Source organism: Acomys russatus, chromosome 5 (assembly GCF_903995435.1).
Source record: "Acomys russatus chromosome 5, mAcoRus1.1, whole genome shotgun sequence".
In the NCBI taxonomy this organism is placed as follows: Eukaryota; Metazoa; Chordata; class Mammalia; order Rodentia; family Muridae; genus Acomys; species Acomys russatus.
Window position 1 is genome coordinate 65,351,950 of NC_067141.1, and position 17,222 is coordinate 65,369,171.

General features: G+C 46.7%; 1 protein-coding gene across 2 annotated transcripts in view; it reads left to right on the forward strand.

Moving 5' to 3' along the window:
* The window catches only part of Sufu (SUFU negative regulator of hedgehog signaling), a 100,131-nt gene that overhangs the window by 25,907 nt on the left and 57,002 nt on the right, over nt 1-17,222 (forward strand). For both annotated transcript variants that reach the window (XM_051146706.1, XM_051146707.1), the window contains exon 3: nt 5,730-5,866. In XM_051146706.1, the coding sequence (XP_051002663.1) occupies nt 5,730-5,866 (137 nt within the window). The remainder of the gene's footprint in view (nt 1-5,729; nt 5,867-17,222) is intronic.

Below are 17,222 nucleotides of genomic sequence, written 5' to 3' on the forward strand. Positions count from 1 at the left end.
CCACTTAACAGTGTCTTATCAGTTTGTTTTCCTTTGGGTGTTTTTTAATTACAAACTTTACTAGCACCAACACCATCATCATGCTTGACAGGACTCACGCTGAGCTTGAGTTCGGAGCTGCACAAGGCATTTACTTTTCCGCCTGTCTTCATGCCTTTGTCATCAATTGGACAAAAGCATAAGCTCTCTCGTTTTAATTTTTAAATTAGACTTATTCATTTACCATTGATATTTTTTAGTGTGTGAGTGGTCTGCCTACGTGTGTGCATGTGTACCAGTTGTGTGCCTAGTGCCCTCGGAGGTTGGGGAAAAGCATATCTGATCTCCTGGAAATGGGGTTACAGATGGTGGTGACCACCTTGTGGTTGCTGGGAGTCTAACCCAGGTCCTCTGGAAGAGCAACCAGTGCTCTTAACTGGCTGAGCCATGTCTCCAGCTTCACTATTAAAAAAAAGAAAGAAAAAGAAAAACATATTTTATTTATTCTTTGACAGTTTCCTATATGTAAACATTGCTTCCTGATCATATCCACCTCTGGCCCTCTCCCTTGATCCCTACCCCCCCGGGACCCCTCAACATAGCCCCCTCCCCCTTCAGGCCCTACGCTTTTAAATGTTTTCGGTTTTTGTTTTGGTTTGGTTTAGTTTGGTTTGGTTTTTCAAGAAAGGGTTTCTCTATGTAGCCTTGGTTGTCCTAGACTCGCTTTGTAGACCAGGCTGGCCTTAAACTTGCAGTGATCCCATGCCTCTGCCTCCCGAGTGCTGGGATTAAAGGGCATGCACCACCACGCCCAGTGCTTTTAAGTTTTTTTAAGCCACTGCTGAGTCCAGCTAGTCCTGACTGTTGGTGTGTCGCTGCTTAATTTGGCTTCCTCCTATGCGGGTGGTTGCTTTTTGAGACACTTGTCACAGTAGCTCACCTAGGCTGGCCTCCAACTTGCTGAAATGAGAATGGCCTTCATTGCCGGGCAGTGGTGATGCGCCCCTTTAATCCAGCACTTGGGAGGCAGAGGCAGATGGATTGCTGTGAGTTCGAGGCCAGCCTGGTCTACAGAGTGAGTCCAGGACAGCCAGGGCTACACAGGGAAACCCTGTCTTGAAAAAGAAGAAGGAAGAGGAGGAAGAGAAGAAGAAGAAGAAGAAGAAGAAGAAGAAGAAGAAGAAGAAGAAGAAGAAGAAGAAAGAAGAAGAAGAACAAGAATGATCTTCAGGGGCTAGAGAGATGGCTCCATGTAACACATGGAGAAACCCTATCTTGGAAAAAAAAATAGAGCAGAGAGATGGCTCAGGGGTTAAGAGCACTGTCTGCTCTTCTAAAGATCCTGAGTTTAATTCCCAGCAACCACGTGGTGGCTCACAACCATCTATAATGAGACCTGGTGCCCTCGTTACACTGTATACATAATAATTTAATTTTAAAAATAAAAATATTGCTTTTGCAGAGTGACTGTGTTTGTGTCCCAGCACCCTCCACCTGCCTGTAACTTTAGCTCCCTGAGATCTAATGCCTCTGGCCTCCATGGGCACCTGCACTCATGTGTGTACATAGCCCCCCACACACTCACGCACACACATGGTTAAAATTAAAAATAAAATCTTAAAGGGCAGGATGGCTCAGTGGTTAAGTGTGTTTGTTGTTCTTCCAGAGAGAGGATTCAAGTTTGGTTCCCAGCACCTACACTTGTGTGGCTTACAGCTGCCTGTAACTCTATCTCAAGGGCAATCTGACATCTGTCATGATCATTTGCACTCTTGTGTACATACCTACACACACACACACACACACACACACACACACTTAAAGTAAATCTTAAAAAAGAATGACCATCAACCCTGATCTCACACACACTTTCTTCATTCATTCCCTCTTGCAGTTGCATTTACTCTTTGAACCTCTGCCATATAAATGAGCATTTAGGTGGGTAGTTTGTAGTAGTTTGAGTGCAGTTCTTGTTAGTAGTAAGTGTGTATGCATTTTGTTAGATATTGCTAAATTCCCCTCCTCAGTTATTGAACTGCTTGTGCTCCCACTAGCACCGTGAGAATGCCTCTGCCCTATAACCTCACCAACAAAGTGTAGCATCATCCTTGTTAGTATCTGCTAATCTGGGAGGTAGGCACAGTCTCTCACGGTTGTTAATTTGCTTCCATTTGCATCTCTCTTACTACAAGTGAGGCTGAACATTTTGTCACGTGGTAGTGAGACATATACCCGCATACGTTGGCTAATGGGGAAAAGTTCTAAGATGTATCACCAGCCTATGCTATTGTTTTATGAACATCATATATGGTACTTACACAAAACTATAGGAGGTATAACTTGATAGCACAGCCATATGGCACAACCCTATTACTCCTAGGCTACAAAGCTAGACAGCATGTTAATACACCAGATACTGTGTACAGTTGTGAGCACTGCAGTGTTTGTATATCAAAACCTAGGAAAGGGATGCCAGGCATGGTGGTGCACACCTCCAATCCCAACACCTGGGAGGCCAGAGGCAAGCAGATCTTGTGAGTTCAAGGCTAGCCTGGTCTAGACAACGAGTTTCAAGCCAGCTAGGTATATTTAGTGTGATCGAGTCTGAAAAAACAAAAAACATAGAAAAGATATAATGAAAATATAGCATAAAAGGTTTTTCAGCAGGGCTGGTAGGAGACTCAGTGGTAGCGGTGCCGTTTGAAAGCCCATAGCCTGAGTTTGCTCACTTGGATCCACGTGGTAGAAGGAGCAACTGGCAAATTGTTCTTTGATGGACACCTTTGTGCCAGGGCATGTGGTTTCCCGCCACGTTTATACACGTGCACACATACATAGTGAATAAATCTTATAAAAAAGGAAAAGCTGTGCCTGTAGGACACTTGCTGTGAGCAGCGCATCCAGGACTAGAGGTTGCTTGCTCTCGCTGAGTCTGTAGTGCAGACTTTATAAACACTGACACACAAGCTGCACTCAATTACCAAAAAAAATTCTCTCCAAAAATTAATTAACATTAAATTACTATAACTGTTTTATTTTATAAACATATTTTGCGTATGTATGTAATATGGGTACATGAGTACATGTGAGTTGTTGGGGGGTCATGAGCGTGTGTGTGTGTGTGTGTGTGTGTGTGTGTGTGTGTGTGTAAGAACATGTCTCTTTGCTCTCACGTTTCTTCCTAGAAGACATGAAAGACAGCTGTTCCTTTGGAGTGACTCCATTCTCTGCTCAGACATACCCTCCTTGGCACAGAAGCCTTTGTGTGAAGCGGGCCAGACCAGGCCAAGCCCCTGTGGGGAACTTGAAACACTGAATGACCGTGTTGCTTGGCTGTTACTGCCTGGACAGCCTGCTTTGAAAAAGAAATCTGACAGGCTCAGGTCATGTGTTTATCCTAAGGCTGGGCCATTCCAAACTAATGTTTCAGAGTGTTGAGGTTGTGTCCAGCCGGCCTGGTGGGTGGTAATCAAACACAGGTGGGGACCATCTGGCTGGCTCTGTCCCTCCTCCTCAGCCAAGTAAGAGCTGGCCTGCCTACCACAGAGCTGGCGTAGAAAGCACCCTGTGTAGAGACAGATGGTGTGCACATGTGTGTGTGCATGAATGCACACTCATACGTGTGTGTGCACACAGCTCTCCTCAGGGAGAAGATGTGGCGTGGGTGCATATGACTCAGTGACTTCTCTCTCTCTCTGCATCCATGGATTCTCTCTGCTGTGCGGCCTATAACACATATGTTCCTCTCAGTGTTTCTCAAGCTTTTGTGGTTAGAAATCATGTATTTTCCTTGGCCCAAGATGAAAGCCTTGGAATAATAGTCTAATGCACTTCACAAAGCTGTCTCTAATTGGCGGCTGCTTGAGATCTTCCTTTTGCCCTAGTGACCCATCTCCTTGTGCGGAGTGTTGTTTAGTTGTTGACTTTTGAGACAGGATTGTGTAGCCCTGGCTAGCCTAGAACTCACTGTGTAAACCAGCTGTCCTCAAACTCTGCCTTGCTAGTGCTAGGATTAAAGGCTGTGCACCACCATGCCACCAACCTTTCACAGAGTTTTAAAGTCAATCTCACCAGGCTCATGCCTTTAATCCCAGCACTTGGGAGGCAGAAGCAGGCAGTTTGAGGCCAGCCTGGTCTACAGAGTGAATAGCCAAGGCTATACAGAGAGACCCTGTCTCAAAACAAAACAAAACAAACAAACAAACAAACAAAAAAAAAACAAACCAACAATAGCAACAATAAAACCAACCAACAAACAAAAGCAAAACAAAACAAAAATGTAAAGTCAATTTCCTATAAACTGGTTTTTTACACTCTTCCAAAGCTGGGGCCTCTGGGAGGCAGGTTTGTATCCTCCACGTACATAGCTGTTCCCTCAGACCCTGTGCACACTTGACCCCAACATGGCAATTCATCAAGGAAACAATGTAAATAGTGTCATTTTAAACAACTTGTAGTTTTGTCTCCAAAAATCCGTGTGTACCCTCTAAGTGGGTTCTGTTTCCCTCCTGGGAACCAAAAAGACCAGAACCCACACACACTTCCTTAAATGTAGTTGGATTAAAGATGCCTCTTCAGTCAGAAAGGCAGCTCCTCAGAGTGATCTTTCCCCTGATGGTGCAGGGGGCTGGATCTCTCTGCACCTGCCCAAGCACACAGAGCCAAAGCTGGGACTCAGGTCAGTTCTGAGGCGTTGGGTTTCTTTCTATCCAGTCTCCCATCCTAACTCTGGGGAATGGTAACCAAGAAAGGATGCCGGGAAGAGTTCCAGGGTTGAACAGCGATTGCGTCTTCAGCTCTCAAGAGGCAGGAGGAAGGTGTTGGCCTCATTTTAGTTTACGGTTCATGTTCGTATGCTGGGGAGTTTACATGGGTATAATCATTGTGGTTCTTGTTTGTACAAGATGTAATTACTCAGAATTACATGAACATATTTTAGCCCTTAACCCTTCTCATCCTGGCAAGCTTTGTGGAGCTCTTAGGGGCTTATTCCTGGACACTTCCCTCATCTGAGTAGGTGGGGCACCCCATGAACATCACTGGCCTGTCTAGTGGTTTCAGGGACTTCCCTGAGACTCAGAGCTCCAGAGCACTTCCAACAAAGAGAGGCTGGCATTCAGATCTCATGCTCACAGTCACCCTGAGGAGTGTGGCCACAGAAACTATAGTCTCCCCATCCTGTTGCTGTTCTACATTGGGGTTCAATGACTGAGGAGTGCTCGCTGACACATGGGGTACTGACCTCAGGAAAAAAGGGACCCGCATATTTCAGTCTGCCTTGGGATCTGTGTACAGACTCAGGAAGCCAGTCAGTTCGGCAAAGGGTGCACTGACGTCCTGGTGTCCCTGGAAGTAGAGTAGAAGAAGGCCACGTCTTCACAGAGCACACAGCCATACTGTTGGGTCACAGAACATGAGTCCTTAGCCAACTCAGTGGGTTCTTACTAGCAGTTTGAATCAGTGAGGAGCAGAAGGCTGATTTTCAGTAGTGGGTCCTCTGTCATATAAAAAGGAATGCGTAGAACCACAAAATCTGGAAGTTAGCACTCAGGAGCACCAGAATAGTTCAGCTGGACTAACGTCACACATGTCCATGTCAGCTCACTGAGGGGAAAGCAGGCTTTGGAGAGACTTCTTCACCCTGGGATTTCCATTGAGTTGAAGATTTGCACGCGGAGGCCACCAAACAAAGACTTTGCAGACCTTTGTCCTATAGAAGTTAAACCAAAAATGTCTTTTATTCCTTGCAGATTTACAGGAACAGATGGACCAAGTGGTTTTGGCTTTGAATTGACATTTCGTCTGAAGAGAGAAACTGGGGAGTCTGCCCCCCCAACATGGCCAGCGGAGCTGATGCAGGGCCTGGCCCGATACGTCTTCCAGTCAGGTAATAGCGCAGAGGCTGGCTGGGGTGCGGGGCCTGTGGCCGTCAGCCTGGTGGGCTTTGGGAACTTGTGGTCTATTTTGATGTTTAGAGAGTCCTTTTGTGGGTAGAAAACCATGTGGACCTTAGTGGACAGATTGTCAGTGTCCCGTTACCCTGAGGCTTTGTTGCTGTCTGTCAGGACTAGCCTGTTCCCTTTGTTGCTGTCTATCACAACTAGTCTGGTCCCTGTTCCCAGTGGCCTGGCTGTCTCTGTGTCTGTTTCTAGGCCTCAATCACGTGGGCTACTCGTGGCTCAGTCTGGGAGAGCAGTAGAGACTAAGGCATGTTCCCGTCCCTCAGAGGGAGGAGGGGATGCTAAAATCAGAACTGAGTTGATTATTCCAATGCCCCCAAGAGATTGTCCTTTGCTCCTAGTGCCCCCTGGGGACTGCTGCAATGCATCCTGGGTAAGGCCTTTGTGCTGGGAATGTTCTTAGCTCAGTCTGCCAGAATCCTCCAGCCCGCCACGGAGGCTTCGGAGCTCCTGGTATTTCTCTGTGGCTGGTGTTCAGAGGGTTCAGAGTACTTACATGACCCAGATTTGTGTACAGCCTGCTGCTTCCGTCTCCCTTTCCATCCCTTTCTCACTATACATAACGGCCTTGGCCAGCCTGACACTCCTGTGTAGATCCACCTCTCTTAGCGCCCAAGTGCTGGGATTTCAGACTCATGCCTATACCTAGGTGAGAGAGAGAGAGAGTGGGGGGGGGGTTGGGGGGGTAGGGGGGGTGAGAGAGGGAGAGAGTGTGTATGTATGACATGGGAACTGAATCTGCTCTGAAACTGGCCTGTATCCAGCCTACTTATTTTTTTCTTTTGAGCAGGGTCTCATTAAGTTGTCCAAGCTGACCTTGAACTCACTCTTTAGCCTGATTATAGGCCTGCGCCCCTAGGTCTAACTTTGAAAATGGATTTTTCTTTGATGTACAATTTGATCTGCTTGAGAAAGGAGGGGCCTCGAAAGATGAGCCAACCTCTTGCTTATAGAAACAGATACTCCACTGCTTGTTAATCTATTCATTTGGGTACCTGCTTAGAGAGACAGAGATAAGGTAAATGTAAATAGGTGTTACAAAATATCAATTTTTTTTTTTTTTTTTTTTTTTTGAGACAGGGTTTCTCTTGTAGCCATGGCTGTCCTGGTCTGCTTTGTAGACCAGGCTAGCCTCGACTCACAGAGCTCCGCCCTGCTGGGTTTAGAGACATGTACCACCATGTCCGGCTCAATAATTATAATGTAAATCAGTGGAAAATAAGATTTTATTTGCAAATATTCATTCACAATAATTTTCACTAGTGACTGTTTTACTCCCCGCCCCTTTTTTTGACACACAGTCTTGATATATAGCCCAAACTGGTCAAATCTTCTTTAACTGGTTAAAAAGGTTGCCTGGTGGTGGTGGTGGTGGTGGTGGCAGTGGCAGCAAGGCGCAGTCCTTTAATCCCAGCACTTAGGAGGCAGAGTCAGGGAGATGTCTGTGAGTTCGAGGCCAGCCTGCTCTACAGAGAGAGTTCTAGGACAGCCAAGGCTACACAGAGAAAACCTGTCTCAGAAATACAAAAAGGTGGTTAGAGCACTATGGAAATAGCTCGATAGGTAAAAGTTCTGGCTACCAGGTTGTCCTCTGACCTCCGTGTGTGTGCCAGGGCACACATGTCCACACAAATAAATGTAATTTATTACATTAAAAACAAGAGTGTTAGGGAGCTGCTGAGATGGCTCAGTGGGTAGAGGTGCTTCCTGCCAAGCCTGATGGTGGAGAGAACCAGCTCCCTCAAATTGCCCGCTGTGCCATGGTATGCACCTTCATCCTCAGTAAATAATGTGTTAATTTAAAAAATAAGTGGGCTGGAGAGATGGCTCAGAGGTTAAGAGCACTGGCTGCTCTTCCAGAGGTCCTGAGTTCAATTCCCAGAAACCACATGGTGCCTCACATGGTGTTGCATCTGTAATGTGATCTGGTGCCCTCTTCTGGCATGCGGGTGTACATGCAGGCAGAGAATTGTGTACATAATAATAAATAGATCCTTTTTAAAAAGTTGTTAGGCGACAAGAACTCAAAGACTCATTCTATGGAAGAGGTATTTATTGATAGGAAGAAGAGAGGCTGGAGAGATGGCCCTGTGGTTAAGAGCCCCGGCTGATCTTACAAAGGACCTGAGTTCAGTTCCCAGCATGGACAGAGTGGCTCATAACTTCCTCTAACTCCAAGTTCTAGAGGAAGCCAACTCCCTTTTCCTTCCATGGGCTGAGGAAACTCATGGGTGTACAAACACACATGCAGGCAAAATACTCATACACATAAAACAAAAATAAAAACATCTTTTAGGCCAGGCATGTGGTGCATGCCTTTAATCCCAGCTCTGGGGAGGCAGAGGCAGGCAGATCACTGTGACTTCAAGGCCAGCCTGGTCTACAAAGTGAGTCCAGGACAGCCAAGGCTATATATACGGAGAAACCTTGTCTCGAAAACCAAAAAAAGGAAAAAAAATCTTTTTCGAGAGAGGGCAGGAACTGTCCTTACAAAGGAAGGTCTGAGCAGGTCGCCTAAGCAAAGGGTGAAGCTCAGCAGCACGGCTAGCAGTGTTACCGCCTGTGCTGTGCATATTGCAAGCCAAGTGTGACACAGCTGAGGAGCGCTTCTCCTGGACTCAAGCGTGAGTTACAGCCAAGTGCAAGACATTGAGGGTGTTCTCCAGTACAGCTCCTGGATTCCTGTACCTAGCTAGGACTGCCTCAGATTTACGGCATCTTGGTGGTTTACATGCAGTGTTGATCCTTGATGGACCCTGGAGAAAAAAGTCATTTCTTAGTACAACTGGGAAAATGTGAAGGTAGGCTGTATGTGAGGCACTAGCGTTGCGCTACTGTGGAGTTCCTTGTGTGCTTGTGCTTTGTGATTATACACAATAATTTCTTTACTCTTAGGAGACAAAGGCTGAAGTGCCGATAGATAAGGTGGTCCTAAATGAATCCGCAAGAGGTGAGATGTGTGTGTGTGTGAGAGAGAGAGAGGGAGAGAGAGAGAGAGGGAGAGAAAATGTTATTAGTGAGTTAAGGTGGCTGGTATCTAGATATTTTTCCCCTTTGATTTTGTTTGTTTGGGTTTTTTTGTATGTTGTTGTTGTTGTTATTGTTTGAGACAGGGTTTCTCTGTGTAGTCTTAGCTGTCCTGAACTCGTTTTATAGACCAGGCTAGCCTTGAACTCACAGCGATCCGCCTGCCTCTGCCTCCTGAGTGAACAGGTATGCACCACTGTTCCTGGCCTTGTTTTACTTTTAGCTTTCCTATAGGATTGGCAATTTTTGCACTAAAATGTGTAGCTCTTTGTTAAGTGTGTGTTGAGTGTGAGCTCTAAGTCCCTTCTGCACCAGTGGCCTCTCTTACAGAAGCTTCAGTGTGACTATTGCAAGTCCCATGGGATGCTTCAGAACAGGAGTGACTCTGCCCTTAACTATAGTACCCAGCTTTCCAGTGTGCAGATTCTGTGATGCCACTGGACTATTCCATAGCTCACACCTGTAACCCTGGCTCCAAGGAGACAGAGGCTGGGAGACCCGGAGCTGAAGTCCAGGTTGGCCTATATAGTGGGTCTCTGCCTCAAAGCAAAGGAAAAAAAACCAACTGAATAGTTAACAAGTCTACTTTAAATTCTTTCTTGGGACTTGACAGAGAATAATAGTAAGTTACCAAAACACAGGAATGTGATAAGGAGAAGCCGGGGGTCCCTGCCTTCAGGCCAAGGCCTACACAGTGATGAAGATGAAGGCTGTTGTCAGGGTGCCTTGTGTGCCTCTTGCAGGTGTAGGGACCCCGTTTTTGTTTTATTTTGTGCTTAGAGACAAGAGGCTGACATTGTACTTGACATTCTCCCGCCTTAGTGTGTTGAGTGCTTAGGCCACTATGCTCTATTTAAGTACTTTTTTTTTTTTCTTTTCCGTACTGGGATGGAACACAGAGCTATGTCAGCCTTACAGTTTCAGAAGACAGCATCGAGAAGGTTAGCAACCCCATTCAAGATCACAAATCTCATAGTGTGAAGGAGGGATTTGAACTCAGGTAATGAATGAAATGCACTCTACCCCAGTGTTGTAGTGACAGGAGCTGTGCAGACATTTGGTCTACCTGGTGTCACAGGCTATACAATGACACATTTGAAAATCATCCCTGTGCATAGATGCTGCTGGTTCACATGGCCACTCTGCTCTATGATGGCTCACTCAGGGTTAGAGAACACTGTTCTCAGTAAGGTGACAGTCGGAGTTCTTGCAAAGTGGAGCAGGGATTTTTTTAAAAAGGCATTTATAAAATCTCCAAAATCCTCTTAGATACATCATTCATCTTTTGAAACGTGTGTGTGTGTGTGTGTGTGTGTGTGTGTGTAGAGGTAGGAGAACAACCTTGACTGTAGTTCCTCAGGAGTTATCCGCTGTGTTTATATTTGAAGACTTACTATTATTTCATGTGTGAGGGCCTACATGTATGTGTGTACACCACATGTATGCCTGGTACCTTCAGAGGCCAGAAGGCATCAGATTTCCTAGAAGTGGACTATATATGCTGTTGTAAACCACCATGTGGGTGCTAGAAACCCAGTCTGAGTCCCATGTAAGAAGAGCAAACACTCATAACTGCTGAGCCATTTTCACGGTCCCCACTTCATTTTTTGAGTTAGTGTGGCCCGTGGCTCACAGAAGCTGCCTGGCCAGCAAGCCTGAAATCTGTCTGTCTCCTCCCCCGAGTGCTGGGATCACAGATGTGCACTACCACATCCAGCTTTTGTTTTGTTTTGATTTTTCGAGACAGGGTTTCTCTATGTAACTCTGGCTGTCCTGGACTCGCTTTATAGACCAGGCTGGCCTTGAACTCAGCAGTGATCCTCCTGCCTGCCTCCACCGGGCTCATATCCAGCTTTTGTTTTGTTTTGTTCTGTTTTTCAAGTCAGAGTTTCTCTGTGTAACAGTCCTGCTTGTCCTGGACTCACTTTGTAGACCAGGCTGGCCTTGAACTCACAGAGATCGGCCTGCCTTTGCCTCCCGAGTGTTGGAATTAAAGGTGTGGGACACTATGCCCGGCCTCACATCCAGCTTTGTATTTTAACTTTTTATTCATGGAAATCTTTGTACTGCATACACATGTAACTGCAGAGGGTGATGAGCTTTCACAAACCAAAAGGACTATAGCCAACACCCCGATCAAGAAAAATCAAGAAATAAGTTCACTATCCAGAAACCCCCAAGTGCGCCCCTTAGGCTCATCCCTGCTCTCCCCTTAGTCTCATCCCTGCTCTCCCCTTAGTCTCGTCCCTGCTCTCCCCTCAGTCTCATCCCTGCTCTCCCCGTCGCATTTCCCACATCTTCACCTCTCCTTTTTCTCATCTGCTGTTACTCTTTCCTGATCTTACATACTATTTGGATCAGTGCAGAGATGGTTCATGGTTGAGAGCATTGGCAGAGTTCTGTTCGCATACTCATGCTGAGGCTCACAACCCCCTTAACTGGCTCAGGGGGATTAGATACCCTTGGCTTCTGGAGTGCCGCACAAAAGTGGTTTACATACATACAACACACATTCACATACAGTAAGCTTCTAGGGTACTGCACGAAGGTGGTTTACATACATAAAACACACATTCACGTAAAATAAAAGTAGGTGTTTAGGGCTAGAGAGACAGCTCCACAGTTAAGATCCAGTCATGCTCTTCAGAGGACCTGAGTTCAGTGCCCAGCACCCACCCTGGACACTCGCATCCACCTGTAGACTCTAGCTCCAGGGAGTCCATTGCCCTCCTCTGGCCTCTACACACATGACACACATGTACACATGCACAAATTTAAAGCAATAAAATAAATCTTTAAAATTTTGGTTTAAGCCGGGTGTGGTGGCGTACACCTTTAATCCCAGCACTTGGGAGGCAGAGGTAGGTGGATCAGTGTGAGTTCGAGGCCAGCCTGGTCTACAAAGTGAGTCCAGGACAGCCAAGGCAACACAGAGAGACCCTGTCTTGGAAAAAAAAAAATTTAAAAAAATTTTTTGTTTAAATTTAAAAACACTGTATGGATCAGCAAGCTGGTTTGCTGAGTTGTGTGGTTTGTTTGATTGTGCCTTTGTCTGATGCCTGCCTCAATAGACAGTGGACATTGGGCCAGTATCTTGCCCTAATATAGAAAATCAACACTAGCCATACAAATACAATTACTTGTTTTGTATTTGTCACATGATATACATCCAAAACCAATACAAGGTCTCACTCTGTAGCCCCGAATGGCTTGAGTTAGCCTCCAGCTCACAGAGATCTGCCTGCCTCTACCTCCTAGATCCTGGCACCAAAGGTGTGTGCCGTCATGCCTGACTGTCCCTTGATATTAGGTAGCTGATTTAGTACTTGCCTTGGAGCCCTGTTCTAAACGCTGTCTGTACGGCTTAGCAGGGCCGTATAGTAACCTGGATAAGGTGCACAATCCCGATAGTATGATTAACTGCTCTTTAGATTGGATTTAGACTGATAAGTGGTCAGTGGAGCATGCTTAGGTGATGGTAGAGCGCCCCCTTGTGGCTTGTAACTATCACTAGCCCCTGTGTGGTTACGCTCTATCAGGGTCACACATAATCCTATGACAAAGAACATGTGTGCTCTTTGCTTGATATGTCCACAGATGCACTGTACATGTGTAAATGAATTTTGTCTGATGGTCTTGCCTTTCTGTTCTGTCCACTCTAAACCCATTAGCTCCATACAGCGCGCTCCACTTTCTTCCCCACCCAGCTGCATGTGAGGACATGTTGAGCGGTATAGTCAGATGAGTGTTGAGACCTGCTTTTCCAGATCCAAATACCTGGCACAGTTTTAGCATTAGTCCAGCAAGTGAAGGAAAAAGAAATTAACTGTGTCCCAGCACTCGGGAGGCAGAGGCAGGTGGATCGCTGTGAGTTGGAGGCCAGCCTGGTCTACAAAGTGAGTCCAGGACAGCCAAGGCTACACAGAGAGACCCTGTCTCGAAACACCAAAAAAGAAAAAGAAATGAACTGTGGTGGGTGTAGAGTGGAGGACAGCAGTGTCCACACCAAGCCCATCATCCACAGCAGCAACCTTTGGAGTTTGCTCTGAAGACTCACTCTCAGGCCCTAAACTCAGCTCTGAGTTTAGGAAGGTTTGCTGAGAGGTGGGGAGCTAAGCCCCGGAGAAAACAGAAACATGGGTGACCAGGGAAGGAATTTCCACAGATGGCAAAGCCTTCCTGACTTTGTATATAATACAGATCACATTATATACAACCCAAAACAAACTTGGATCAGATGTTGCTCCAAGTTGTGTTTGTTTGTTGTATGTGTGTGGGTTTTTGTTTCTTTGATTTTTCGAGACAATGTTTCACTATGTGGCCTTGACTGTCCTGGACAGTAGACCAGGCTGGCCTTGAACTCACAGCGATCCACCTGCCTCTGCCTCCCGAGTGCTGGGATTAAAGGCGTGCACTACCATGCCCAGCTTGTGTGTGTTTTTTAAAGATTTGTTATTTATACAGTAGTCTGCCTGCATGTGTGCCTGCACGCCAGAAGAGGGCACCAGATCTCATTATAGATGGTTGTGAGCCACCATGTGTTTTCTGGGAATTGAACTCAGGACCTTTGGAAGAGCAGGCTCTTAACCTCTGAACCATCTCTCCAGCCCCTGTTGTTTGTTTTTGTTGTTGTTTTTGTTTGGGTTTTTTGTTTGTTTGAATTTTGGGGGCTTTTTTTTTTTTTTTTTGGACATAGGATCTCACTCTGTACCCCCGAGTGGCTTGGAACTCACTATGTAGACCAGGCTGGCCTCCAACTCACAGAGATCTGCCTGCCTCTACCTCTTAGATCCTGACACCAAAGGTGTGTACCGTCATGCCTGACTGTTCCTTGATTTTATGTAGTTGATTTAGTACTTGCCTTGGAGCCCTGTTCTAAACGCTGTAGAGTCTATACGGCTTAGCGGGTCTGTATAGTAAACCTTGCATAAGGTGCTCAGGTGACATGGACATGCAGGGTTTCAGGTGTGGCTTGATCTGTGTGCTCAGTGTCTGCGGGACTGTGGTGCTGTGCTCTGGGCTTTGGTACTGCAGAGTGTCCTTCATCGCAGCATGAATCCTACTTCCAAGATCTTGCCTTGCATAGCCAAAGGTGGGAGGTTTTTTTTTTTCTCCTAGCACTTGTATGTCAGCCTTGGAGAGGGTTTAGGTCAGTCCTGCTTGGGCTGTTTGATCCCCGCTGCTGGTGGCAGTGTCCTAGGTACAGCACTGAGACTGTATAAGGTGACATCACCCTTACTTCCAACCACAGAGAGTGGCGGGGGTTGGGGGGAGGATATGCCTTAAGCCAAAGGGTAACTATCTATTGGCAAAGGAAGAGTGGGTGTGGCTCTGGCTGGCAAAAGCAGTAGAGACATCTCTTACTTCAGTCGTGATGGTGTGCATCACAGCCACACTGGGAAGCCAGTCATCAGAGGAGATGTAGAGGCACACCCTGTGTTCTCTTTGCAGCTTGTGGGATGTCCTGACAAGTGAGTGAGCACTCTGACTAGAGTGCCCTGTGAGGACGACCGTAATCACTGGAAGAAGAGCTGTTCCTGGCTTGCTTGGCTTTCTTTCAAGAACATGGCTGAGGACCTATTCTTTTGCTGCCTTCCTCAGCACTTGGTTTGCCTTTTTAAACTGGCCTTGTCCTATGTCAGGGATGGTCACCTTGGTTCGTTGCACCTCAGTCTACAAATGGCTTGACTGACATTTCATTTTCTTTTTTGTTTTTTGTTTTCTGAGACAGGGTTTCTCTGTGTAGTCTTGGCTGTCCTGGACTCGCTTTGTAGACGAGGCTGGCCTCAAACTCAGAGAGATCTACCTGCCTCTGCCTCCCGAGTGCTGCCACCACCACCCGGTGCCTTCCTGCTACTTCTCTTGTTTTTGTGACAAAAATACCCCACAGAAGCGACTTGAGAGAGGAACGGCTTGTTTTGGCTCACTGTTTCACAGAGATTTAAGTTGCAAGGTGGATGTAGAGGGAGCACATGAAGTCTTGTTCACAGGAAGCAGCACAGGCTAGAACCAGAGACTGGCTTAACCTTAAAGGCCTGCTCCAAATGTCCTACTGCCACCAGCTGGGGACTAAGTGTTCAAACACAGGTGCCCAATGGGAGTATTTCACTTTCAGGAAGCATCAAAGATATTTTGATAAAGCTATGAACCCCTCACCAGAATCATGTTGTTTGGAACCTCCAGCCATCAGTCATGAGCCTAATAAACCTCTTTGCATTATAGGTTAACCAGCCTCAGGTATTTTGCTATAGCGACACAAAGAGAATAAGGCATCAGGGGTCAAAGGAACCTTGTTTACTGGTCAGGATCTGGGACAGTAGAAAAATATCATGAGGAAAGAACACGTTCTAGATGGTAGGATGTTTTCATTTCCCAGGCTGTCATCTCACTTGCTCCTGCAGATTTAGAACCAACTCCAGCCTCTGCGGAGTCTTTTGGAAAGTTTTGTGATAGAGGAGCTCACATGTCAGCCTCTGTCTTCCCGACTTTGCAGCAGTTCCTCTTCCTTCCTGTTCCCTTAACGTTTTGATGGCCAGTGACAGCTCTCCTTACCCGGCCTCTGGGTTTCATTAGCGTGCCCCACCCACCCCACCCCTAGTTCCACAGTGCTTGATTCCTGAGCTGTGCCTTAGAGTTCCACAAGAAAGAGCGTCTCTGTTCTGCCATTGCTGGGTCTTAACCACAAATTCCAGGCAGTTTTACCCACGTTTTCAGGAGAAATATGGTCCCAACCCTTGTAATTGACACTGGGGAAGTCTGAGTGCCTTTGCCTGCTGCTGTTTAATGGCAACCTCATGACAGTTCAGACTCAAATAGGGAACCTGGGCAACCAGGTCCAGTAGGGACCTTTTCCTGAACCGCCAGCTGGGGGCAACTGACCAATTGAACTGTCTGTGGTACTGATAGACTGGCACCACAGAGTTGGTTTTTAAACATTTCTTTCTTTCTGTTTATAAAAGAAATCGTAGTGGCTGGGGCATGGCAGGCATCTGCCTGCCATCCAGCATTTCGGAGGTTGAGGTAGGAAAATTGCCCTTAGCTACAGGATGAGTTCTAATCCAGACTCAACTATATGAGCCCCTATCTAAAAAGTAAAAACAATCAGATAAATACAATCAATAGTTCATTTTAAAACCCAAACAGGTATTCTCAGAAATCTCTGAGGCCTAGCCGCTTCAGGCTCCACCTCCAGAATGTTTCATGAGCCTGGCTTCTCAGGAGGGAGGAACTGATGGAAAAGAGCCTCTTTTGCATTATTTCACTTGTATGCCTGCTGCACATTGGAGCCCTACAGATGCTGGGGAAGCCAAAGTGAAAGAAACAGGATCCTGTCCCAACATGGAGACAGTGACTAGGAAAGGGGCAAATGAGAGCTGGATTCTGTAGAGCACGGGGACGGGGGGGGGGGGGGGGGGGCAGGGGGGGCGGCAGCAAAAGGCTCCAGAAACATTAAAGTGGCGGCAGGTTTTAGATCACAGGGCCGGCAAAAGACAGACTGCAGGCAAGAAAGAAGAGAAAGGCATTTTTGGCAAAGGGAGACAACATGTGTGAGCCCCTGAGGGAGGAAAGAGCCTTCTCCAGCCAGCTGCTGGGGAGAGGACAGGCCGGCTGCGCGGCTGGAGGTGCAGCCTGGATGGGAAAGTGCTAGGACTCAGGCAAGCCAGGACTGAGTCTGGAATTGATTCTAAGAGCAGTGACACGCCACAAATGCCTTTTAAGGAGGGGTGGGGGGAGGAGCTTGGAGAATAAGAACTTCCTTTTAATAAAATGTAGTTAGACTTGAGGTGCATGCATTTTGGCTATTTCCTGTGTGTGAATGGTTTGCTACTTGTACAGCGTGTGCAGAGTAGCCTAGGAGACCAGAAGAGGGTGTCAGATCCCATAGAACCGGAGTTACATATGGTTGTGAGCTAGCATGTGCATGCTAGGTGCTCTGGAAGAGCAGCAGGTACTTTTAACTACTGAGTCATCTCCCTAGCCCCTTACTTACTGTTTAAATTTGTTTGTTTGTTTTTTGAGACAGGGTTTCTCTGTGTAGCCTTGGCTGTCCTGGACTCACTTTGTAGAACAGACTGGCCTCGGACTCACAGCGATCCTCCTGCCTCTGCCTCCCGAGTGCTGGGGTTAAAGGTGTGTGCTACATATTGTTATATATATATCATATATGTTATTATGTATACAGTACTCTGTCTGCATGTACACCTGCAGGCCAGAAGAGGGTGTCAGATTCCATTACAGGTGAGCCACCATGTGGTT